Genomic DNA, 25,390 nt, shown 5'->3' on the forward strand with positions numbered 1-25,390 from the left:
AGATCAAGAGTTGCATGCTCTACTAACTGAGCCAGCCAGATGCCCTAACCATTTCTATATTTTAATTTTTAATTAATTTCAATGTTTATCAAACTTGCATATTTTTAAAAAGTCAAATAATGGTAAAAAACTTATAACAAAAAGGTCATCAGTTTCCTTCCCCACACTTTCTCTCGGAGATAACCACTTCCAGGCTTTTAATTGTTTCTTTTGGTATTTTCTTCCAGATCTCTAGATAATACTATTGTTCTATCTTCGAAGTCATGAAAATGAAATATTACCTACTTATTTTTTATTATAGTAGACAATTTATATTCTTATACCCCATTTTTATTTCTGTTTTGTTTTACTCATTTTGTTATATATTTTTTAATGCCTAAATATTTCCAACCTCCAGTGATTTCTCCACTTGGTTAAATATATCAGATAATATATTAGTTCCATTTCCTTCCTGGAAATCTCCATTATCCTGCTCTTCTCCCCTCCCCCACCCCAAATTATCTCAGCTCTTTGTTCCCTAGACCGGATACATGGCTGATGCCCTGGAACTTGCCTTCTCCATTATACCAATGATTCTCTCTCTTGTGTTAGATTCCAGATTGCCTGCATCATGGGTCCAATTTTCCTTCTTTATTTTTATCTATTCCCTTAATTTTTTAAAAAGATTTCATGTATTAGGTAATCTCTATACCCAACATGGGGCTTGAGCTTACAACCCCAGTTTCCAGAGTCACATGCTCTACTGACTGAGCCAGCCAGCTGCCCCTCTATTCCTTTAATAGGGCACATAGTAGCTTCCTTAAAAGGTATTTGAGAAGTAAAGTGCTTGAGTGTTCATATGTCTGAAAAAGGTCTTTATTCAACTCTAATACTTGATTTATAGTTTGGACATAGAATCCAAGGTTGAAAACAATTCTTTTCTCAGATATTTGAAAGCATACCCTCTTCTTGGCATTACTTTCAATTTAAGTGTAGCATGCATTCAGAAAAGTGCATAGACTCGTAAATTTTTATAAACTGAACACATTTGTGTAACCAGGACCCAGATCAAGTAAAAGAGTTCTTAGATATAACATGGGAATTAAGATCCATAAGAAAAAGATAAATTGGTTTTCATCAAAATGAGAAACTTTTGTTCGATGAAAGCTGTGTTACAAAGGTGAAAATAACAAGCCAGTTCTTCCTATTGACTAGTAGAAAATATTTGCAAATCACATATCCAGAATATATAAGGAATTCTCTAAACCCAACAGTAAGAAAACAAACAATCCAATCAGAAAATGGATAAAAGTTTGAATAATTTATGCTGATGGGGAATAATAAACCCATGAAAAAATGTTCAACATCAGTCATTAGGGAAATGGAAATTAAAACCACAATGAGAGCCCACCATACATCTATTAAGACAGTTAAAAAAAAAATACTGATAGTGCTAAATGCTGGCCAGGGTACAGAAAAACTGGACATCTCATTCATTGCTGGTGAGAATATAAAATGATAAAGCCACTCTGAAAAATTGACAGTTTTTTAAAAAGTTACACATACATTTGCCATGTGACCCAGTAAATGGATTCCTGGACATGTATCCCAGAGAAATGAAAATTTATGTTTGTACAGAAATCTATACACAATTGCTCAAAGTTGCTTTATATATAATAGCCCCAAACTGGAAACAACCTAAATGTCTCTCAACAGGTGAATGGTTAACTAAACTGTGAATGTCTGTGCCATAGAATACTACTTAGCAATGTAAAGAAACTTGATACAACTTGGGTCTATCTCAAGAGCATTATGCTGAGTAGAAAAAGCCAATCTCAAAAGTTTTTATGTATGATAATCCCATTTATATGACATTCTCAAAATGACAAAGTTATGGAGATGGTGTACAGATCAGTGGTTGCCAGGGGTTAGGGAAAGGGTGTGGCTATAAAGAGCATACTAGGAGAGGGATTCCCTTGTGGTGACAGTTTCATATTTTGATTCTGGTGATTCAAGGGATGAAATGTCACAGAACCAAGGGTGCCTCGGTGGTTCAATTGGTTGGGTGACCGAGTCTTGGTTTCACCTCGGGTCATGGTCTCAGGGTTATGGGATCAGCCCCCGTGGGGCTCCCCACTCAGCATGGGGACTCTTTCTCCAAAATAAATAAATAAATAAATAAATAAATAAATAAAATCTTTAAAAAAAGTCACAGAATTGTACATTCAGACACACACAGAGAAAGAAAGAAAAAGGAATGTATGCGAATTCTAGTGAAATCCAAGCAAGGTCTATAGTTTAGTTAATTGTAATGTGTCAATGTCAACTTCCCAGTTTTGACAATCTGCTATAGTTATGATAATAGTTCCCATTGGGGGAAGCTGAGGAAGTTTACACAGGATGTCTTTGTACTATTTTTATAAGTTCCTTTGAATCTATAATTATTTCAAAACAACGTTTGTTCTTTTTTTTTAAGATTTTATTTATTTATTTGAGAGAGAGAGAAAGAACAAGCGGGGCGGGGGCAGAGGAGGAGGGAGAAGCAAACTCCCCACTGGGCAGGGAGCCCTACACAGGGCTCAATCCCAGGACCCTGGGATCATGACCTGAACTATAGGCAGACACTTAACCAACTGAGCCACCCAGGCACCCCAAGAAATTTTTTCAAATTAAATTTTTGGTTTTTGTTTTCTTTGTTGTTTTGGGATGATTTTTCGAAGGAGAAAGGGACTGAAAAGTCTTTACTCCACAATCTCCAAAAGTCTTTGTCGATAAATATTATAGTCCATACCTCATTAACTTATTTTAGAAAAAGATTTTATTTATTTATTTGGCAGAGAGAGCGAGAGAGCACAAGCAGGGGGAGCAGCAGAGGGAGAAGGAGAAGCAGGCTCCCTGCTGAGCAGGGAACCCAACACGGGGGTCCATCCCAGGACCCTGGGATCATGACCTGAGCTGAAGGCAGATGCTTAACCAACTGAGCCACCCAGGCGCCCCCTTCATTAACTTTTAAAAATAAACAATTTGTGGCCATATTTTTTCTTATCAAAAAATATAGGGTAGCAATATTCTTAACTGTCTGGGCTATGTTAATTTTTATAAAAATTGAAAAGGTACAAATCAGTACACAGTGCATAGTTCGTCTCCAATTCTCTCCCAGTAGGCAACCACTGTTACCAGTTCGATGTATATACTGTGTATCAGTCCACAGTTTTCTATGGATTACACTGTTACCAGTACTATTACTGAACTGTGAGGGACTTTTTCTGGAGTCATTCATCATGACGGGGCGGGGGAGGGCGCGGTGGTGGTGGTGGTGACTGGGGCCAAGAAGAGGCACCTTCTTTATGGTACCCTCTGATGGATTTGAAATGATCAGATTAATGGTCTTCTTTTTCCACATTAACACACATAAACACAAGCTGTATTTTATTATTTAGTACGGGTTCAATATTCTGTTGTATTAGATGTACACACACACACACACACACACACACACACACAATGTTCACGACTCTGAGTTGATTAGTTAATTACTGCTCTGAGATTAAACTTGTGGAACACTGTCTTATTAATTGTGCTTTCAATTACTTTGTGATTACATTAAAAATATAATTGTAATATGTGATTGTTATAAAATATTCAAGCAATACAAATGAAGTTGTAGATGGAGTAGGTTATCCATTTTTTGTTAGTTTCTTTAAAGAGAACATCTTACCTCACTGCTGCTGATGCTTCGCAAGATTATATTGTGGTTTGTAGTAACTGTCATCATATCAGTTGGAGAAGAGTTTGTATCATGACAAATGTCAAGCAATGATTCAGCATGTCTTTCTGCCAAAAGAAACAGAATAATGTGTTGTGATAAGACTCATCTCTATCAATTTCATAGGAAGATCTAGCTCTTGGTTCTAAAACCAGTTCCATTTTGTCCAAGATTTTCCTAGAATAGTGGTCTGGGATCCTGATGAAACTTCAGGCAATGATTTTCACAGGAAGGTTGTGAGTACAAGAGTCCACAAAATGGATGGGTTTTTGTTTGTTTAAAAAACAAAAGTTAGGCAAAGTTGCCAAGTGAAACCCCTAACAATGGGTTTGGAAATTACATTTGTTCTATAGTTATCAAGACCAGGCACATTTTCTGTCTAGCACTTGAAGCCACATTAAATTGGCAGAGTTCTGAACACCAAAAGGTGAATTCCCCGTTAGTTCCTGGGACCGCTCTCATATGCATCCCCTCCTGCTATCGTGGCTTCTTCAAATAAGGGCAGGCTCTTCGATGAAAACTTCTTCCTCTAAACCTCTAAATGGCTCTTCCATTTATTTTGTAACTGATACAAAATTGCACAAGTTTTGTCTCTGCTCAGATCCTCCATTTCTTTACCAGATTTTCCTTCCTGACTCCTTGCAATCTATCTTCTGCCTCTATCCTGTCATTGAAACTTCACACTTCCTTACCACATCTGCTTTGCAACCTCTTTTCCAAGTTGGCATTTTCTCATTCCTTGCTTCTAGCAACTGTCTCCCAGTTCCCTCTTCTCTCTCTCACTGCCCTGGGTCCCTATGTGCACACCACTCTCTAACTGTGGGTATGCCTCCTGGGCTCAGCCCCTTGCAATTCTCCAGTGATCTTACCCACTTCCAGATCCTCACAATCTCCTTTTTGTAGTGAACTCCCAAATGAACATACCAACTCATCCCTTCCCACAGCCCTGTCCTACAGAACATCGCTACTTGGAAGTCCCAAGGTTCCAACAAATGCAATGCTTTGGAACCCAATACCTTCAATATCCTCACCAAGCCAGAGTGGTCTTCTCTTTTGCCGATTGTCTTTCCATCTCCCCCCTTCCCAGGGCTGAAACTTTGGAATCATATTTGATTGAACTCTCTCGACTTTTGTCTCTGTCGGCTTTACATCACTAAGTTCTGTCAATTCTTCTTTTGCAATAGCTCTTGGGAGCACCGCACCCAGCACCTGTCAGGCACAGTCCCACACCAAGCCCAGGACTCTTTTCTGGTCCTTGTCACCACACACAGACACTTCCATAGTCTCTTAATAGAGCTCCCTGCTATGAGTCTCTTCCTTCGAATCCATTCTACACAATAACAACAGCTTAATTTTCCTAAAACATGGCTTTCATCGTTCCCTGACTTAAAATTCTTTAGTGACTCTATATTATCGAAAAAAAATCTGCATTCAATCAGTCTTCAACGGACACAGTTTCTTTAGGTATCTGATCTGACTATGTATTCCTGTTCCCCAACACAAAATTTCTAGTCTCTTGTTTGGCCCTGGGATAAGCGAGGCTCACTTACACCATGATGCCTCTGCTCCACCAAATCAAATCCCATCATTTCTCAATGACGGACCAGATTGGGTCTCACCTCTATCATGAAACCTTACTAGGGATAGCCTTGTTCCCCGACCAGAAGCTTCAAATAAAAGCCAATCAGACAAGAAAGCCAAGCAGCTTTCACAAGGTCACATGTTGCTCAGTGGAACTTTTTCATTTTACTTTTCTCTGTGACTATTTCTGTGTCTTTGCGCAGACTCTTTCTCCCCACCTATATCAAACCTGGTCTCTTTTTCTCTTCCTTCCAAATCCTTTTTCTTAAGGATTTATTTATTTACTTTGAGAGAGAGAGAGAGAATCCAAGCAAGCAGGGGAAGGGGGAGAGACTCTTGCAAGCAGACTCCCACCAAGCAAGGAGCCCAAGATGGGGTTCGATCCCACAGCCCATAAGATCAGGACCTGAGCAGAAACCCAAGAGTTGGATGCCCAACCAACTGAGCCACCCAGGTGCCCCTCTCTTTCTTCCAAAGCCTATCTAGCACTTAAGGACCATGGTATGTCCCTTCTCCCCTTTCAAGCTCACCACAAGCTCTTTCTCTCCTGACTTACATGATGTGTCCCTGACCATACTGAACACTTTCAGGAATTTGGACCATGGAGGAGCAAGATGGAGGAGGAGTAGGAGACCTAAATTTTGTCTGGTCTCAGGAATTCAGCTGGATAGGGATCAAACCATTCTCAACACCTACGAACTCAACAGGAGATCAAAGAACAGAATAGCAACAACTCTCTGAACAGAAAAGCGACCGCTTTCTGGAAGGTAGGACGTGTGGAGAAGCGAATCCAAGGCGATATTCGGGAGGATAGACGGTGGGGGAGGGCCCTCTGTCAGCCGCTTCTGGCAAGTGATAGAGCAGCGGAGCACAAAATTGGAACTTTTAGAAGTCGGCTTTGCTGAGGGACGTCGCTCCAGTGGCTAAGCTGGGGGGTGGAATCCTCGCGGGACAGTGTGGTCTCAGGACCCTCGGGGTCAGAGAAAGACCGGGGGTGCCTGAGTGTGCCAGAGCTCCCAGGTATCGGAGCAGGGAAGCCGGCTGCAGAGATGGAGCCGAGGCGCGGGCTCTCAGCTCGGGGTTGCCATAAACCGTGACCCGCGGCACAGTCGGGCCACTGCTCTTCCAACGGGGACCCAACAAGCGGCAGATCCGGGGAGATTCCCCTTCCTCCCCTGGGGAGGAGCAGCGTGGGAGCATACTGCAGGGATCTGCTGGGTTTGGAGACTCCACACGGGGTCGGGTGCCAGAGATAGAAACGCTCGGTCACAGGCCGGGTGAGCACGGAGTGCGGCCGGAGACTGGGGAGACGGGAGTGATTGAATGCTTTTCTCTGGGGGTGCACTGAGGAGCGGGGCCCAGAGTTCTCGGCTCCTCCTGGGCAGACATTGGGAGGCTGTCATTTTCACTCTCATCCTCCAAAGCTGGACGGAAAGCTTGCAGGGAACAAAAGCTCCCAAAAGCAAACCGGAGCAGATTACTTAGCCCAGACCAGCAAGGGTGGGGCAATTCCGCCTCCAACAAAGACACTTGGGAACCATGGCAACAGGCCCCTCCCCCAGAAGATCAGCAAGAACAGCCAGCCAAGACCAAGTTTACTGATCAATGAGAACGGCAGAATGCCAGCGCTAGGGGAATACTGCACATAGAATTTATGGCTTTTTTCCTATGATTCTTTAGTCTTTCAAAGTTAATTTCTTTTAACTGTTTTTTAATTTTTCTTTTTCCCTTTTTCAACCAACATCTTATCAATCCCTTTTTTAAAAAATCTTTTTTATTTTTCATTTTTGGAGTCATATTCTAACCCTTCATAGTAGTTAACCTTATTTTTGGTATATATATGTTGTTCTCTCTTTAAAATTTTGGGATACAGTTTCTTCTAACAGACCAAAATATACCCTAAATCTCTAGTGTATGATTTTGTTCTAGTCTCCTGCCTGATCACATTCTCTTCCTTTTTTTTTTAAATCCTCTTCTTTCTTTTTTCAACCAACTTCTTCTCTTATCAATTTCTTTTATAACATCTTTTATAATTTTCATCTTTACAGTCATATTCCATCCCTTCATCATATTTACCCTTATTTTTGTACATATATAAATTTTTCTTTCTTTAAAATTTTGGAAGGCACTTTCTTCTAAAAGACCAAAATACACCCAAAATCTAGCATGTGGCACTGATCTATGCACCAGCCTGATCGTATTTGATCATATTCTGGTTTTGTTTTTGTTTGTTTGTTCGTTTTTATAATTTTTTCTTTTTTTTTTCTTTTTTCTTTCTTTCCCTTTCTTTTCCCCCAGTTTCCAGTCTCTTCTGATTTGTTTAGTGTATATTTTTCTGGGGACGTTGTTACCCTGTTAGCATTTTGTTCTCTCATTCATCTATTCTCCTCTGGACAAAATGACAAGAAGGAAACAATCACCTCAAAAAACAAAACAAGAGGCAGTACCAACTGCCAGGGACCTAATCAATACAGACATTAGTAACATGTCAGAACTGGAGTTCAGAATTATGATTTTAAAGATACTAGCTGGGCTTGAGAAAAGCATGAAAGATACTAGAGAAACCCTCTCTGGAGAAATAAAAGAACTAAAATCTAACCAAATTGAAATCAAAAAGGCTATTAATGAGGTGCAATAAAAAATGGAGGCTCTAGGGGCACCTGGGTGGCTCAGTTGGTTAGGCAACTGCCTTCGGCTCAGGTCATGATCCTGGAGTCCCTGGATCAAGTCCCACATCGGGCTCCCTGCTCGGCAGGGAGTCGGCTTCTCCCTCTGACCCTCCCCCCTCTCATGTGCTCTCTCTCTCGTTCTCTCTCTCTCAAATAAATAAAATCTTTAAAAAAAAAAAAGCAAAAAGAACAAAAATGGAGGCTCTAACTGCTAGGATAAATGAGGCAGAAGAGAGAATTAGTGATATAGAAGACCAAATGATGGAAAATAAAGAAGCTGAGAAAAAGAGAGATAAACAACTAGTGGATCACGAGGGCAGAATTCAAGAGAAGGGATACCGTAAGACGAAACAGTATTAGAATAATTGGGATCCCAGAAGAAGAAGAAAGAGTGAGGGGCAGAAGGTATATTGGAGCAATATAGCAGAGAACTTCCCTAATATGGGGAAGGAAACAGGCATCAAAATCCAGGAGGCACAGAGAATCCCCTTCAAAATCAATAAAAATAGGTCAACACCCTGACATCTAATAGTAAAACTTATGAGTCTCAGAGACAAAGAGAAAATCTTGAAAGCAGCTCGGGACAAGAGATCTGTAACCTACAATGGTAGAAACATTAGATTGGCAACAGACCTATCCACAGAAATCCGGCAGGCCAGAAAGGACTGGCATGATATCTTCAGAGCACTAAATGAGAAAAATATGCAGCCAAGAATACTATATCCAGCTACGCTGTCATTGAAAATAGGAGAGATAAAAAGCTTCCAGGACAAACAAAAACTAAAGGAATTTGCAAACACGAAACCAGCCCTCCAAGAAATATTGAAAGAGGTCTTCTAAGCAAAGAGAGAGCCTAAAAGTATCACAGACCAGAAAGGAACACAGACAATATACAGTAACAGTTACCTTACAGGCAATACGATGGTACTAAATTTATATCTTTCAATAGTTACCCTCAATGTAAATGGGCTAAATGCCCCAATCAAAACACACAGGCTATCAGATTGGATAAAAAAACAAGACCCATCGATATGCTGTCTGCAAGAGACTCATGTTAGACCCAAAGACACCCCCAGATTGAAAGTGAGGGGGTGGAAAACCATTTACCATGCTAATGGACACCAAAAGAAAGCTGGGGTGGCAATCCTTATATCAGACAAATTAGATTTCAAACCAAAGACTATAATAAGAGATGAGGAAGGACACTATATCCTACTTAAAGGGTCTATCCAACAAGAAGATCTAACAATTGTAAATATCTATGCCCCTAACATGGGAGCAGCCAATTACATAAGCCAATTAATAACAAAAGCAAAGAAACACATCGACAACAATACAATAATAGTGGGGGACTTTAACACCCCCTCACTGAAATGGACAGATCATCTAAGCAAAAGATCAACAAGGAAATAAAGACTTTAAATGACACACTGGACCAAATGGACTTCACAGATCTATTCAGAACATTCCATCCCAAAGCAACAGAATACACATTCTTCTCTAGTGCCCATGGAACAGTCTCCAGAATAGATCACATCCTAGGTCACAAATCAGGTCTCAACTGGTACCAAAAGATTGGGATCATTCATGCATATTTTCAGACCACAATGCTTTGAAACTAGAACTCAATCACAAGAGGAAAGTTGGAAAGAACTCAGAATCATGGAGGCTAAAGAGCTTCCTACTAAAGAATGAATGGGTCAACCAGGAAATTAAAGAAGAATTAAAAAAAATTCATGGAAACAAATAAAAATGAAACACAACTGTTCAAAATCTTTGGGATGTAGCAAAGGCAGTCCTAAGAGGAAAGTATATAGCAATACCAGCCTTTCTCAAGAAACAAGAAAGGTCTCAAATACACAAACTAACCCTACACCTAAAGGAGCTGGAGAAAGAACAGCAAATAAAGCCAAAACCCAGCAGGAGAAGAGAAATAATAAAGATCAGAGCAGAAATCAATGAAATAGAAACCAAAAGAACAGTAGAACAGTCAACAAAACTAGGAGCTCGTTCTTTGAAAGAATTAACAAGATTGATAAACCCCTGGCCAGACTTATCAAAAAGAAAAAGAAATGACCCAAATAAATAAAATCATGAATGAAAGAGGAGAGATCACAACCAACACCAAAGAAATACAAACAATTATAAGAACATATTATGAGCAACTCTATGCCAGCAAATGAGATAATCTGGAAGAAATGGATACATTCCTAGAGATGTATCAACTACTAAAACTGAACCAGGAAGAAATAGAAAACCTGAACAGACCTATAACCACTAAGGAAATTGAAGCAGTCATCAAAAATCTCCCAACAAACAAAAGCCCAGGGCCAGATGGCTTCCCAGGGGAATTCTACCAAACATTTAAAGAAGAATTCACACCTATTCTTCTGAAACTGTTCCAAAAAATAGAAATGGAAGGAAAACTTCCAACCTCATTTTATGAGGCCACCATTACCTTGATCCCAAAACCAGACAAAGACCCCATCAAAAAAGGAGAATTACAGACCAATATCCCTGATGAACATGGATGCAAAAATTCTCACCAAAATACTAGCCAACAGGATCCAACAGTACATTAAAAGGATTATTCACCACGACCAAGTGGGATTTATCCCTGGGCTGCAAGGTTGGTTCAATATCCACAAATCAATCAATGTGTAACAATACATTAATGAAAGAAAGAACAAGAACCATAGGATCCTCTCAATAGATGCAGAAAAAGCATTTCACAGTACAGTATCCTTTCTTGATCAAAACTCTTCAGAGTATAGGGATAGAGGGTACATACCTCAATATCATAAAAGCCATCTATGAAAAACCCACAGCGAATATCATTCTCAATGGGGAAAACCTGAGAGCTTTCCCCCTAAGGTCAGGAACGCAGCAGGGATGTCCACTATCACCACTGCTATTCAACATAGTATTAGAAGTCCTAGCCACAGCAATCAGACAACAAAAAGAAATAAAAGGCTTCCAAATTGGCAAAGAAGCAGTCAAACTCTCACTCTTCGCAGATGATATGATACTTTATGTGGAAAACCCAAAAGACTCCACCCCAAAACTGCTAGAACTCATACAGGAATTCAGTAAAGTGGCAGGATATAAAATCAATGCACAGAAATCAGTGGCATTCCTATACACCAACAAGACAGAAGAAAGAGAAATTAAGGAGTCAATCCCATTTACAATTGCACCCAAAACCATAAGATACCTAGGAAAAAAATCTAACCAAAGAGGCAAAGAATCTGTACTCAGAAAACTATAAAATACTCATGAAACAAATTGAGGAAGACACAAAGAAATGGAAAAACATTCCATGCTCATGGATTGGAAGAACAAATATTGTGAAGATGTCAATGCTACCTAGAACCATCTACACATTCAATGCAATCCCTATTAAAATACCATTCACTTTACTCCAAGAAATGGTGCAAATAATCCTAAAATTTATATGGAACCAGAAAAGACCCCGAATAGCCAGAGGAATGTTGAAAAAGAAAAGCAAAGCTGGTGGCATCACAATTCCGGACTTCAAGCTCTATTACAAAGCTGTTATCATCAAGACAGTATGGTACTGGCACAAAAACAGACACATAGATCAACAGAACAGAATAGAGAGCCCAGAAATGGACCTCAACTCTATGGTCAACTAATCTTCGACAAAGCAGGGAAGAATGTCCAATGGAAAAAAGACAGTCCTTTCAACAAATGGTGTTCGGAAAATTGGACAGCCACATGCAAAAGAATGAACCTGGACCATTTCCTTACACCACACACAAAAATAGACTCAAAATGGTTGAAAGACCTAAATGTGAGACAGGAGTCCATCAAAATCCTAAATGAGAACACAGGCAGCAACCTCTTAGACCTCAGCCATAGCAACTTCTTCTTAGAAACATTGCCAATGGCAAGGGAAGCAAGCGCAAAAATGAACTATTGGGACTTCATCAAGATAAAAAGCTTTTGCACAGCAAAAGAAACATTCAACAAAACCAAAAGATAACTGACAGAATGGGAGAAGATATTTGCAAATGACATATTAGATAAAGGGCTAATATCCAAAAATCTATAAAGAACTTATTAAACTCAACACCCAAAGAACAAATGATCCAATCAAGAAATGGGCAGAAGACATGAACAGACATTTTACCAAAGAAGACATCCAAATAGCCAACAGACACATGAAAAAGTGCTCAACATCGCTCGGCATCAGGGAAATCCAAATCAAAACCTCAGTGAGATACCACCTCACACCAATCAGAATGGCTAAAATGAACAAGTCAGGAAAGGACAGATACTGGCGGTGATGCAGAGAAAGGGGAACCCTCCTATACTGTTGGTGGGAATGCAAGCTGGTGCACCACTCTGGAAGACAGTATGGAGATTCCTTAAAAAGTTGAAAATAGAGCTACCATATGACCCAGCAATTGCACTACTGGGTATTTACCCCAAAGATACAAATGTAGAGATCCGAAGGGGTATGTGCACCCCGATGTTTATAGCAGCAATGTGCACAATAGCCAAACTGTGGAAAGAGCCAAGATGTCCATCAACAGATGAATGGATAAAGAAGAGGTGGTATATATATATAATGGAATATTATGTAGCCATCAAAAGGAATGAAATCTTGCCATTTGCAATGACATGGAGGGTATTATTTCGCTGAGCGAAATAAGTCAATCAGAGAAAGACATGTATCATATGACCTCACTGATAATGAGGAATTCTTAATCTCAGGAAACAAACTGAGGGTTGTTGGAGTGGTGGGGGGGTGGGAGGGATGGGGTGGCTGGGTGATAGACATTGGGGAGGGTATGTGTTATGGTGAGTGCTGTGAATTGTGTAAGACTGTTGAATCACAGACCTGTACCTCTGAAACAGATAATACATTATATGTTAAAAAAAAAAAAGAGAGAGAGAGAAGATAGCAGGAAGGGAAGAATAAAGGGGGGGAATCGGAGGGGGGACGAACGATGAGAGACTATGGACTCTGAGAAACAAACTGAGCGTTCTGGAGGGGGAGGGAGTGGGGAGATGGGTTAGTCTTGTGATGGGTATTAAAGAGGGTAAGTACTGCATGGAGCACTGGGTGTTATACGCAATGAATCATGGAACACTACATCAAAAACTAATGATGCAATGTATGGTCATTAACATAACATAATAAAAAAAAAAAAGAATTTGGACCATGTCTTAGATTTCTTTGCATCCCCCAGAATACCTAGTCATGGGCCTTGTATATAGTCACTGCTCAAAAAATTGTTGTTTCCTTGATATCTTTAAATGAATCCATCAAATACATGTAGAAAAAGAAAGATTTCTAATAAGGCTTTTCAATAAGGGAAAAGTGGGATAGAAGTATTTACCTGGTTTTGGCATAGAATTCATTAGAATGTCCAATAACTGCTGTTTCCTAAAACTTTGTATTTGTGACACATAATGTATTGCTGATTTTCCACTAAAATCACAGAGTTTAGGATCTCTAGGAAGAATAGAATCAACATCAAAGATAATTTATTAAATCTATTAAAAAAACAATATGAGGGAAAAACATTGACATCAAATAAATAAAAGTAATATCGTAGTTTGGAGCCGACAATAATAACTTCAGAGAGAGTGACAATTTTTCAAGATTTTTAAGTAAAAGGATTATGCTGTATATCTTATTCCCACTCCCATCCTAAAAACATTACAATATTTGCAGAAAATGTCCAACTTTGGGCAAAAGTTTCCATAATTCTTTAATGAGTAAATCAAGTAAAGATTGAAACATCCTGATAAATTGTTGTCTTACCATTCCAAATAGCTGATTGATTGGTTTTTTCTTTCCAGTGATTTAGCTAACTGCTTACTTTCTGGATAATTCTTTTTTTTCTAATGCTACCAGCTAGCTTTTTATCATTCAAAATTGTAGAACGGCATAGAATCTCTCTTTAAAATTAAGCTGACATGTTTTTTCACAGGCTCTGGTTGAGTGGAGTGATCTTGTCATAAAATCCCTCTACATGATCTTCTCATTTCTCTTTGATGTTTTATCATCTGCAACAATAATCTCTTACGGATTTTTCTCCATCAAAGGTCATGATTCAAGAAAATAGCATAGCACCAAGAATCAGGGGACAGCCACTGCCTTGATATGTGGCAGTAAGTAAGTCACTTAACTCATTGGCACTTGAGTTTGCCCATTTGCCTTGATTAGTGTTTCTCAATGTGGCATTTTTTGATTTCCTATATTCTGGACCCCACTCCAGGCCTATTGAACACCATCTCCAGAGTGGTGTCCAGTAATCTCCATGTTAATCAATCTCCTCAGTTGTTTCTTAACTCTGAAGTCTAAGGTAGCTTCAAACTTTCATCTTCATCCCATTATACTAACTGATCCTTTTACAATAGCTCATGTTCTTAACTATACTTTTGTTCTTGTAGCTCCCTTTTCTTCTTTTATTCCCAAAACAATATTCGAATGAAATACTGAGAAAGAATTTGGGCCATCTGTTCTTATTTGATGATAAGATATCTAGGTAACACCATTAGGAAACTGCAATTCCAACATGAAAAACTGTTTATTAATCTTGATTTTTTTTAAAAAAAAAGCTAATTGTTTACTTACCCTCCTCCAAAAGAGCATTTTGGCATATAGTAATTTTTAGATAACTGGAAATCACTACTATAAATTGCTTTTGATAATTGACAATGTTTTCTGAAATAATTAGTAACAACCTGGGGGTAAGGAGCTGCATACTCAAGAAATATTTGACACTCCTCATAACTACCAAAATAATATTTAAACAAAAAAATAGTCAACATCATAAGAATAATAGATAGCAACATCTAACATCTGTACATCACTTTGCAACTGCTAAGTCTCTTTTATGAACATGCACATGCATTCAATTCAATATAAATTTTTTTTAAGATTTTATTTTTAAGCAATGTCTACATCCAATGCAGAGCTTGAACTTATAACCCCGAGATCAAGAGTCACATGCTGTACCGACTGAGCCAGCCAGGCACCCCAATATGTAGAATTTTAAAAAGCAATCTATATGTTTAGGTTTACAAGTGACTTCTAAACATAACAGTGACATAGAACCTCTTCCACTGATGCTCACTGGCCACTCTTACTCACGCGTGATGCCTGAGGAGCTCAGACAGAACCTCCACAGGTCTGTAGACTGTTGACATATCAAGACCCTCAAACAGATCCACATCCCTCACAGCCAGCATCAGAGGGGTCAAGCCATGTTGGTTTGGGAAATTTATATCCAGGAACTCTTCAGATGCCTTTAAAAACAAGAAGCTTAATTTCTGTTATGTTTCTACTGTGTGACTATTTATACTAATCTTTGCATTTTCCTTGTTTAGCCAAATTTTCATTTTTACCTCAGTGCATTCTTTCTCAGTATCTATATTGAGGAGGAGCTGATGAATTGAAAGAACACAGGCCTGAGAGACAGACAGACTTGGGTTTGAATTTTACTTCCTTAAGCTCATTCTTTAACCTCGCTGATAGGGTTACATCAAGGACACTTGACAAAATCAAGGGACATCCAGTTAAGAAATGAATAATTCTCACTGGGGGCATAATTATATTAAAAGATTTATTTATTTGGTATTTATCTGAAATTCAAATTTAATTGAATGTCCTGTATTTTTTGTTTGCAAAATCTGGCAATCCTACTCTCTGACCTTCAGAGTCCTCAGTTGTCAGTAGGAAAAACAATGTCTTCTCTGTAGGTTTTTTTTTTAAGATTTTGTTTGTTTATTTGAGAGAGAGATTGAGCAAGAGAGAGAGAGCATGAGCTGAGCCAGGGGAGAGGCCAAGGGAGAAGGAAAAGCAGACTCCCAGCCTCTGCGGCAGGGAGAAAATTGATGATTGGAGATAGAATATGAAAAGCACTGAGTAGAGTTTGACACATGCTCAATAAACATTTGTGGAATGAATGAATGATCCACAATAATAAGGTAGCTCATTTAACTGTATATATACAGTCAAATGTAGGTGGGTATATAGATGATATTTGCTGCTTTAATGAAAGTAAAACTTAATTTGGATAATTCAGAACTGAAAAACCACTGTAAGGCCAAATTATCCAAATTCCTTATTTTGTAGACCAAAGTAACTCACTAATTTCCATCCCTATTTCACTTTATGCCATATCAGTATAGTCAATGTCTCTACCTCAGTTTCTCTAGGGACAAACTAAAGATAATGATATTACCTCAGAGGGGTGCTGTGGGAATTAATTAGTTAATATTTTTTTCAGTCTCTGAAAAGAAACTACCTCTTATATCAATGTTTATTATTAGTTAGAACCAACACGAAAGGTTTGAGCTGAGAGTAGCTTTGCAATAGCACATTAATTTAGCATATCTGCTTATTAAGTTCTGGATTCAGTTATAGGCACCAGTTTCTTAAAAAGTGGCTGCTAATATTTAGGGTGAAAAAATGTGGTTATGAAAACATATTGGATTATAACAACTGTTACAAATACCATTGAAATAAAATTACTGTCTTTCAAAAGTGTTCTAAGCTTCAGTTATGACATATGGCAATTTTAGACTATGGTTTAATACAACAAAAGAATTTAAAGAATCCTTTGGATTTTGTTTTAGATTTCTTTGAACTCTAGGTGACCAGAATTCTGTTCACTTTCTCTTTATCTGTTTGTGTCTTTACCATAGGGACTAGAAGAAACTGTTTCCTAGCAGCAATTGATTTTCTTTCAGTTGGAAGATCATGTGATCTGACAGTATCTCTGAAGGTAAATAGCAAGAATAGACAGTTGCCAGTCACCGATAATTAAAGTCCTTGGTTATGCATATGGTTTTGTAAGTTACTTTGGGAAAGCATATCTGTGGCTAGAAGATCTAAACAAGAAGACCAATACCTTTAGAAGAAAGCACTTAAAAAACATATACTCTTAACTTCTCTAGTTACAACTAAATATTATGCAAAGCATAGGCTCTCTGATTCCCTTTTCAGGGTAAAGATAATAAGTGCAGCTGGTCCAAAGGGATCTAAACAGCAATTGTACAAATGGCAATGATGTCAAGGGAACTCCTCTGAGCAAGTTGACAGCAGTTCTCTAGGGGCATCCTGGGAGCATATCATTTCCTATGGGTGCTGCGTGATTCTAGCATCCAGCTGGAGGAAGGTGGAAATAGGCTGCTGCTGTGTTCTTTTAGTATCCTGTTTTCCACCCTAGTATCCTCTTTGATCCTGTTTCTTTCTCCTATTTTCTTCCTGAAACTTTCTGGGACTGCATTTGCAAAGAACTTATTTTTCTTTAAAAGGAGTCCTATGTAGTCCTTCCTTACCATTCACCTACCCACCTATCCAAAGGCAGAAACAAACATCAATTTAACTTACCAGCAAGTGTTGAAGTTGTTCAAGATTGCCTTGCCATGAACTTTGTAGAAGTTGCATTTGGGGAGCCTGGATTCCATTGATGGCCAAGAGTTGTCTTTGCACATCGCAATTAGCCACATGAACTGCGGTTTGATTGCTGTAATTACAAAGGGTGATATCTGCTCCCTTTTCCAGAAGAAATTCAACAACCTGCAACACCACAACATTCTTATTCACATTTTTTAGTGCAAATAGTATCTTCAGGGCTACTCAGAAAACTTAGTTAGACATGGCTTTGATTCATGATGTAGGAAAGGAGAATAAGGGGCATAAAAATGAAGAATTGATTTGAATGCCAATGACTGCTATTTGCCTTTTTTAAGTTAGGAAAACAAAAATCTCCATGACATGGATGATTTGGGGATACTATTCTTTTTTTTTTAAGATTTTATTTTTTTTAATTTTTTAATTTTTTAAAGATTTTATTTATTTATTTGACAGAGAGAGACACAGTGAGAGAGGGAACACAAGCAGGGGGAGTGGGAGAGGGAGAAGCAGGCTTCCCGCGGAGCAGGGAGCCCGATGCGGGGCCCGATCCCAGGACCCTGGGATCATGACCTGAGTCGAAGGCAGATGCTTAACGACTGAGCCACCCAGGCGCCCAAGAAATAAAATCTTTAAAAAAACAAAACAAAACAAAACTGAATGCCTAATCCAAAGAGATCTTGTGGGTCTCATGTCCAGTATTTCCATTTGGGGGAAACCAGAACCCAATGACTAACAAGGTAGGAAAGGCCTAACATTATTTGTCCAATGGAAATGGTGTATTTAAGAATGTAACTAGCCTGGACACATTGGCATCTTTGCTTCACATGAAAAAATGGTATCTTTTCCTTTGCTGGAAATTCTACCCCCCCACTCCACCACCTGAAGCAAAACTTCTGGCTTAAGGGTACTTCGATTCATAGGGATTCCCCTAAGTGCCTGGGCCTGGGTCAGTTATGGTTCAGTCAAGATGAAACCTGATGTGTGCACTGGGCTATTGCAGCTGGTTGGCCTCAGTGCCAGCTATGCAGAACTGGCAAGGGACATGGTTGTTCCACTCAGTGGGTAAAACTCAAGGCTGTTCCCATAGCTCTGGCCAATACTCCCCTTGATGAGCCTTGTTATATTTTTACTGATTTTTGAGCTGTTGCCAATGGTCTGGCTGTTGGGTCTGCCACTTAGAAAATTACAGACTGGCAGACTAAAAACACTTCTCTTTAGGGCCATAAACTGGAAGCAAACTGTCTGGGTCAACTCATGTAGAAGCCCATGGCAAGCGTCCATTCTCTGATGAGATAGACTGGAATAAAACTATTGATTGATGCTATACAACCCAGATTTCCTCCACTGCTGCTTGAATCCATCATCATATTAGACATGGCAATACAGCCACCAACACAGACTGGGCACAAAGTAGAGAACTGTTATCGGGGTGAAGCTGAGCCACTGAAATGGGATACACAGATTTTGTGGTGGTTGAGGGTACCTAAAGAGAGAGCATTTTCAACCATATGAAGTACAGGGAAGGTAGAGACATTGATGACCTTTGTTCTTTAGAACCACCCAGGACATTTTCTTCATGAAAGAAAATGTCCTGGAGAGTCTCTCCCAAACTGTTCAAGGCACCTTATACGTGACTGACTACTGGGTCTTCTATTCCTTGCCAGACAGCCCTAATCATGACTTGATTGCCAGTTCCCTTAGCTTTACAAAAAAGTCTATTACTAACTGCAGTCAACAACCCCACCTCTTGCACCTTCCATGTAAAACACCTGTCTACACCTCCAGATTTCTTCCCACTCGCATTCCCGCAGCCATCACTTCTCATTCTGTGGGGGTTATGAATACTGTTTGGCTGTTGGCAGGGACAAACAGGACTGATAATCCTCCCAAATCAAGGACCAGACTCAGTTACTCAGATTAAATTGAGAATTCTAAGACCAACCAGCCAGCTGAGAGGTCACATGGAGACATTGTCAACCTGTGCCCCCTGACTAATGTAGGTCCCACTCAAAGGAGCCCAACAATTGAGAACACCACATTTTTGTCCCCAAGGGGTACCCCCAAGATTATACCTCTTGTAGAGAAACCTGGCATTAACTTGTATGGCTTCTGAAAACATAATGACTTATGCTTCAGGGGTGGTCAAAAGAGATCTTCAAATCTTTAAGTAAATACCATGAGTAGATGATGTACCTTCAGATGACTTCAGAGCTTTCCCAAAATGAAGCTACCATTGGTTACTGGAGGGAGCTTCACTGGGGGATAGCTGACTTGTCATTTATGTGCCCCTTGTGGACAATTATCCCTAAGACAGATGTCCAATTAGAAAAAGTAGAACAAAATTTGTTTCTGCCTTTAGCTAAAGTCATCAATGATACCACCTCATCCCTTCAAGATATTCAGGTCAGCAGTCAAGTCACTGGCCAGGGTTGTTAGGAATGATAGAACTGTCCTAGACTTCCTCCTTGTGGGTCAAGGTGAAGTCTGTGCAATGGCTAATACAGACTGCTTCACCTGGGTTGATGCCTTGGACCAAGACAGAAGATCAACAGAGAAACTTAAGGAGAAAGCCATCTGGTTGATGGGATTTGTTCAGCTGGAGGGGTTCAGGACCATTGATGGCATGGTTGACACTAGTTTACAATATGGCCTCATTCTACTGCTTGGAGTTCTATTGATAGTAGCTTTGACTGAATATTGTATGAGACAAATTAATGGATGTGGTTCCAGCCGCTGTTGGTCAGATTAATCAGAGTGGTATGCGCATGGGAAAATTCACCAGGAGCCAAGACAGTGTAGAAGTGAAAGGTAAATATTTTTAGGAAACAAGTCTCTCTGGGTTTCTCACATTTCTACAAGTCGTATGAGCAGAGGCACTGACTGCCTTTGCCTCAGACATTCTTTTCAAGCTTGTTTGTAGAGTGAACAGCCTTCGAAGCAAGGAGTAGGTTTGCTTACTACCCATTATAAAAGATTTGGGCTCCCTAAATTTAGAGTTCCTCTCCTGCTGCAATCTAACCTACTGTCTAAACAGGGGTCATCTGGTCCTCTTCCTACTGTCCTGTGGGAATTAGGATGAGGGAAATAATACAAAACTGGTAATACTCTGGTAATCCTATTGTTATGAGTAATAAAGTGCCCTTTGTCTCTGACCCAGTTTTGTTTCTTATGCCAAGGATCTAAGAAATTGGGGCAGGCTAACTTATTAGCTTATAAGCAGAGTAAAATCTTAGATCTTTCATAGTTCTTGACATAGATCTGCAGATGAAGAAGTCTGAGAGAGGAAAGGATGTGGTTGGAAGAGGATGTGGGATCAGTGGAGGTGTTTGTTTATTTATGTGTCGTCAGAAAGGAGATATCTAAGCATATTAAATTCTAATGGAAAGTAGCGTTGTTGTCTGTAATCACATAAATATGGAAAGCACCCGTGGCAAAACAGAGGAAGTGATTAACCCCAAATTCAGAGTAATGATTATGAAGGGTGGGGGACACAATTCAGGAGGAGAATATAAAAGGCTTTTGAGTCATGGAAATATTCTAATTTTTGGCTTGGATGGTAGGTACATGGGTGCTAATGTCATTATTTTTCTTTAGGTTGTATATACATTTTTTAACATATATGCTACATTTTATAATTTGTTTAAAAAGTGTTAATAGAAAGGAGTCAAAAGAGAAAAAAGCTAAGAATATAGTCAAGAGGGAGGCTATTGAGATGGCTAGGCCGCTTGCATTTAGACTCTCAAGAACTTATAGAGGCATCGACCTGCTCAGTTGAGTGCAATTTGTCTTTTTCATCCTCATGTCCCCATTCGAAGCCCTTTCCTATTCCCTTTGAAGCCTGCCTTCAGGCATTCTTTTATAGAGGTAAGTGATGATGCTATTTGTAAGGAGCTCATTCCTGGAATCCTTAGCTTAGAAGATTACCCATGGGCCCCAGGACATCACACAGTACCTCTGCTAGATTTTCTTCTGCTGCAGTAATGAGAGGTGTATTCCCAGTCTTTGGATGCTGAAAGTTAAGGTTTCCAAGGATGGAATGGACTTTGGTAATATAGTCACAGATGAGTTCCACATTACCCCTTGAAACTATTTCCAGGAAATCAGGAATCAGTTTATTTTTATTCATCTTGCTAATTCCATATAATTGCCTGCCAAAGAAGAGAAACAATTTAATTAAATGAGAGCCAACAAAACATGGGTGGTTCAAACGTAATGTATTCTATCTTTAGCGTCACCTCTTTCCCTCTTTTATGTATAAAATATTATAACAGTTTTAAAGACAATTTTGAAAAAGAGGAAAACCTAGTAATCCCATCAGTCTTGATTCTGTGCACATGTTTTAAATTATAAATAACAATTTTTACCATCACTTTGTGAGTTCTGCTGTGGTACAGTAGAAGAAAGGATGGATCAACACCAGCATGGGAGGAACAGAGGCTCTGGAGCGTGAAAGAATGTGGTTTTGAATCCCTCCTCCACAGATTACCAACTGTGTAAACTTGAGCACATCATTCAACTTTTCCAAGCTTAACTTCCTCATCTCTAAAATGGAAATAACAATCCCCTCTTCAAATGGTTGGTGAGGATCTGAAATACTATATAGAAAGCTTTGGCACTCCTTCAACAGATGAATGGATAGAGCAGATGTAGTTCATATATACAATGGAATATTACTCAGTCATCAGAAAGGATGAATAGTTACCATTTACATCAACATGGATGGAACTGGAGGATATTATGCTAAGCGAAATAAGTCAATCAGAGAAAGACAATTATATGGTTTCACTCATATGTGGAATATAAGAAATAGTGCAGAGGATCATAGGGGAAGGGAGGGAAAACTGAAGGGGAAGAAATCAGAGAGATAAACCATGAGAGAGTCTTGACTCTGGGAAACAAACTGAGGGTTGAGGAAGGGGAGGTAGGAGAGGGGATGGGGTAACCTGGTGATGGGCATTAAGGAGGGCACCTGATGTGATGAGCACTGGGTGTTACATGCAACCGATAAATCATTGAACACTACGTCAGAAACTAGTGATGTATTATATGTTGGCTAATCGAATTTAAATAAATAATAATAATTTAAAAAAACAAAGCTTTGGTACATTCTATTGGTGAAAATTCTTGTAGGATTTTATTTTCTTTAGTGTTGTTTATTAAAATCCCTGTAACTATTTTCTTTATGGAAGTTCTATTTTCCTAACAACACCATAAACTCCTCAGTAGCAGGAACATTCCATGCCTTACATTTTGTATCCTCAATAACTCTAGTACAATGTGAGTCACTGAAGAGCATGGTGGCCACCATTCCAGATTTTCCAGGAAAATCCTGGTTTTATATATGTCATCTCAGTTTTCCAAATCACTGAAATACCTCTTAAAGTGCAATTTTTGAAGTCACCAGATTATCTCTCCCATGGAGCCTCTTGCTGTTGGAAACAGCACAAAATCATTTGTCAGACTCTATATTCCACCTTCAGCTTCTAAAACCATAGTCACTGCATGTAGGCATATGCTATTTCATTGAACTGGCAATTTACTTGCAATGCACTGGCATTATGTTGAAAGCAAGAAAACAAAAAGCCCATTTCATAGTACAACTTTGTGGATAAAAGTTAACAAAAATAAACAAGAAAATGTCTAGAATTGGTCTTTCATGTTCTACACACACAAATGCCTTAGAATTCATAGGCCAGATTATATAGGGCCTTCTTTTTCAAAGAGAACATGTATTTCACCCCAGAAATAGTACTACTTGATAAATTCATTCATTCATTTAAGAGGCTACTGTATGTCCTTCAGTTGTTTTCATTGACCTGTCACAATCGAAAATAATATAAAATAGCTAAGACAAAATGGAAGGAAAAAAATTATAATTGTCAAAGCAAGCAACAAATAATGAATCTTACAATGTCAGAGAAATGGGATAGTCATGTGACTGGAGCACTCTGTGGGAAAAAGGGTATCAAAAATATTTGGAGAGCTGGAGTGGAAAGGAAAGGATAGTTTTGACAAGGGGAAAGGCATGAACGAGGCCCATACTCAGGGTCAACGAGAAGAGAGTGGACCAGATGGGAATCTACACTTTACTTCTGAACAGGTTGGGAAGACCACGGAGAGTTTTGAGTAGTGCCTTTTAGGAACAGTGGTACTTTGAGAAGATTATTATGATAGACAATAGAAAGGCAAAAATAGAAATTGAAAGTAAAGCTTAAAGGATTTGTGACCGATTGGCCATAGAAAATGAGAAACGGGTCCAAGAGGATGTGTTTGGGCACCCAGCGAAGACCTGATGCTGGGGTAGGCAGCCACTTGCTTTTACAGAATGATAATCAATGAGGTCAGCAACAAAGCCGGCATGTAAGTAGGGTGTCTTGTTTCCTTGGCTCTCCAAGAAATGCAGCCTTGGGCGAGTGCAGTTTCCTAAACTAGCCTGAGCATAAGAATTTTGGCATTCCCTTGTTATGAATAAAGATTCCCAAGTTCCTTTTGATTTAGCCTGTATGGAATGAGGCTGGGGATTCCCCCCATTTTTTGTTTTAATTAAAAAAAATTTTAATAGACTCATTTTAGTTAGTTATTTTTAATAGACTTGCTTTAAATAGACTTTATTTTTTTTTAGAGTAGTTTTAGGTTCACAACAAAATCGAATGGAAAGCACAGAGGTTCCCATATACCCCTTGACACCACATATACACAGCCTCCCCATTATCAACATCCAGCACCACACTGGTACATTTGTTACAACTGATGAACCTACATTGACACATCATTATTGTCCAAAGTTTAGAATTTACTCTTAGGGCTCATTCTTGGTGTTCTACACTCTAGGACTTTGGACAAATGTATAATGATAGGTACCCACCTTTATACTATTAGCGTAGTTTCCCCTAAAAATCCTTTGTGCTCCACCTATTCAACTGCCTGACCCTCAATCCCTGGCAACCACTTATCTTTTTACTGTCTCTAGGACATACCTTTTTTTTGCTCAAGCTTTCAGGTCATTTCTATCATTAAACAACTTCTAGAAACATTGACCTAGTGGTTAGAATCCAATCCACAATCTTTCTTGCAATTCATTTTCTTTTCTTCCCCCACCCCCAAGATTTATTTATTTAATTGAGCTAGAGGGAGAGAAAGAGAGAGAGAGTGCGAGCATGGGGGAAAGAGCAGAGGGAGAGAATCTCTAAGTGGACTACCCACTGAGTGCAGAGTCTGACACAGGGCTAATCCCGTGACCCATGAGATCACGACCTGAGCCGAAACCCAGAGTCAGACACTTAACTGACTGAGCCACCCAGGCGCTCCTCGTTTTATTTTCTAATTGACATTTAACATTACCACTTATTCCTTTTGATTTAAATTTCTTAGAATAAATACCATTTGCCCCTAAATTTCTGATAGAGAATAAACTGAAATAGAGAATCAATTCCTCGAGTCTCTCCCTAGTTTTGTTCAAAATGCTGTTACATAATAATAATATTAATAATAATATAATCATAACAGCAGTAATGTTTAACATTTATTGAATGCTTACTACATGCCATATGCTATTCTAAATGCTTTACATATATTTTATCTATTTAATTCCAAACAACACCATCCGGAGAATAGTATTATTATCCATATTTTACAGATGAGGAGATTTAGGCACAGGTGTTGGCAAAATGGGCTCTCATCCAGGAGACATGTCGGTGCTAGCCCCCAAAAAGACTTAATGCAACTGGTATTTAAAGGAACATTCGTAAAGTAGGCCTATTTTCATTTCTTTGGATCCTGGGTAGAGAGGGGTGGGTTGATCATACCCATTAGCAGTACTGGGCTGGGTCTAGTTTTGCTGTTGTTTTATTTTATTTTTTCTTTCTTCAACTCTGATCTCTCCCACTCCCCTGTGCGTGTTTTAAATTTGCCCAAATGGTATTATTACTTAGTTTTTAACTTAATACTTTGTTTTAAAGCTTTAACCTTGTACTTATGTGTACCTCTGTTTGT

General features: G+C 39.1%; 1 protein-coding gene across 1 annotated transcript in view; it reads right to left on the reverse strand.

The window, feature by feature from the left end:
• Positions 1 to 25,390, reverse strand: part of MAP3K19 (mitogen-activated protein kinase kinase kinase 19) — a 62,290-nt gene that overhangs the window by 34,659 nt on the left and 2,241 nt on the right. Inside the window, exons 2-6 of the mRNA XM_027588880.2 lie at positions 21,351 to 21,546; positions 17,372 to 17,560; positions 15,128 to 15,282; positions 13,365 to 13,480; positions 3,698 to 3,813 (exon numbers count right to left, since the gene is read on the reverse strand). Of these exons, the coding sequence (XP_027444681.2) occupies positions 3,698 to 3,813; positions 13,365 to 13,480; positions 15,128 to 15,282; positions 17,372 to 17,560; positions 21,351 to 21,524 (750 nt within the window). The 5' untranslated portion in view covers positions 21,525 to 21,546. The remainder of the gene's footprint in view (positions 1 to 3,697; positions 3,814 to 13,364; positions 13,481 to 15,127; positions 15,283 to 17,371; positions 17,561 to 21,350; positions 21,547 to 25,390) is intronic.

Source organism: Zalophus californianus, chromosome 3 (genome assembly GCF_009762305.2).
Source record: "Zalophus californianus isolate mZalCal1 chromosome 3, mZalCal1.pri.v2, whole genome shotgun sequence".
NCBI lineage: Eukaryota > Metazoa > Chordata > Mammalia > Carnivora > Otariidae > Zalophus > Zalophus californianus.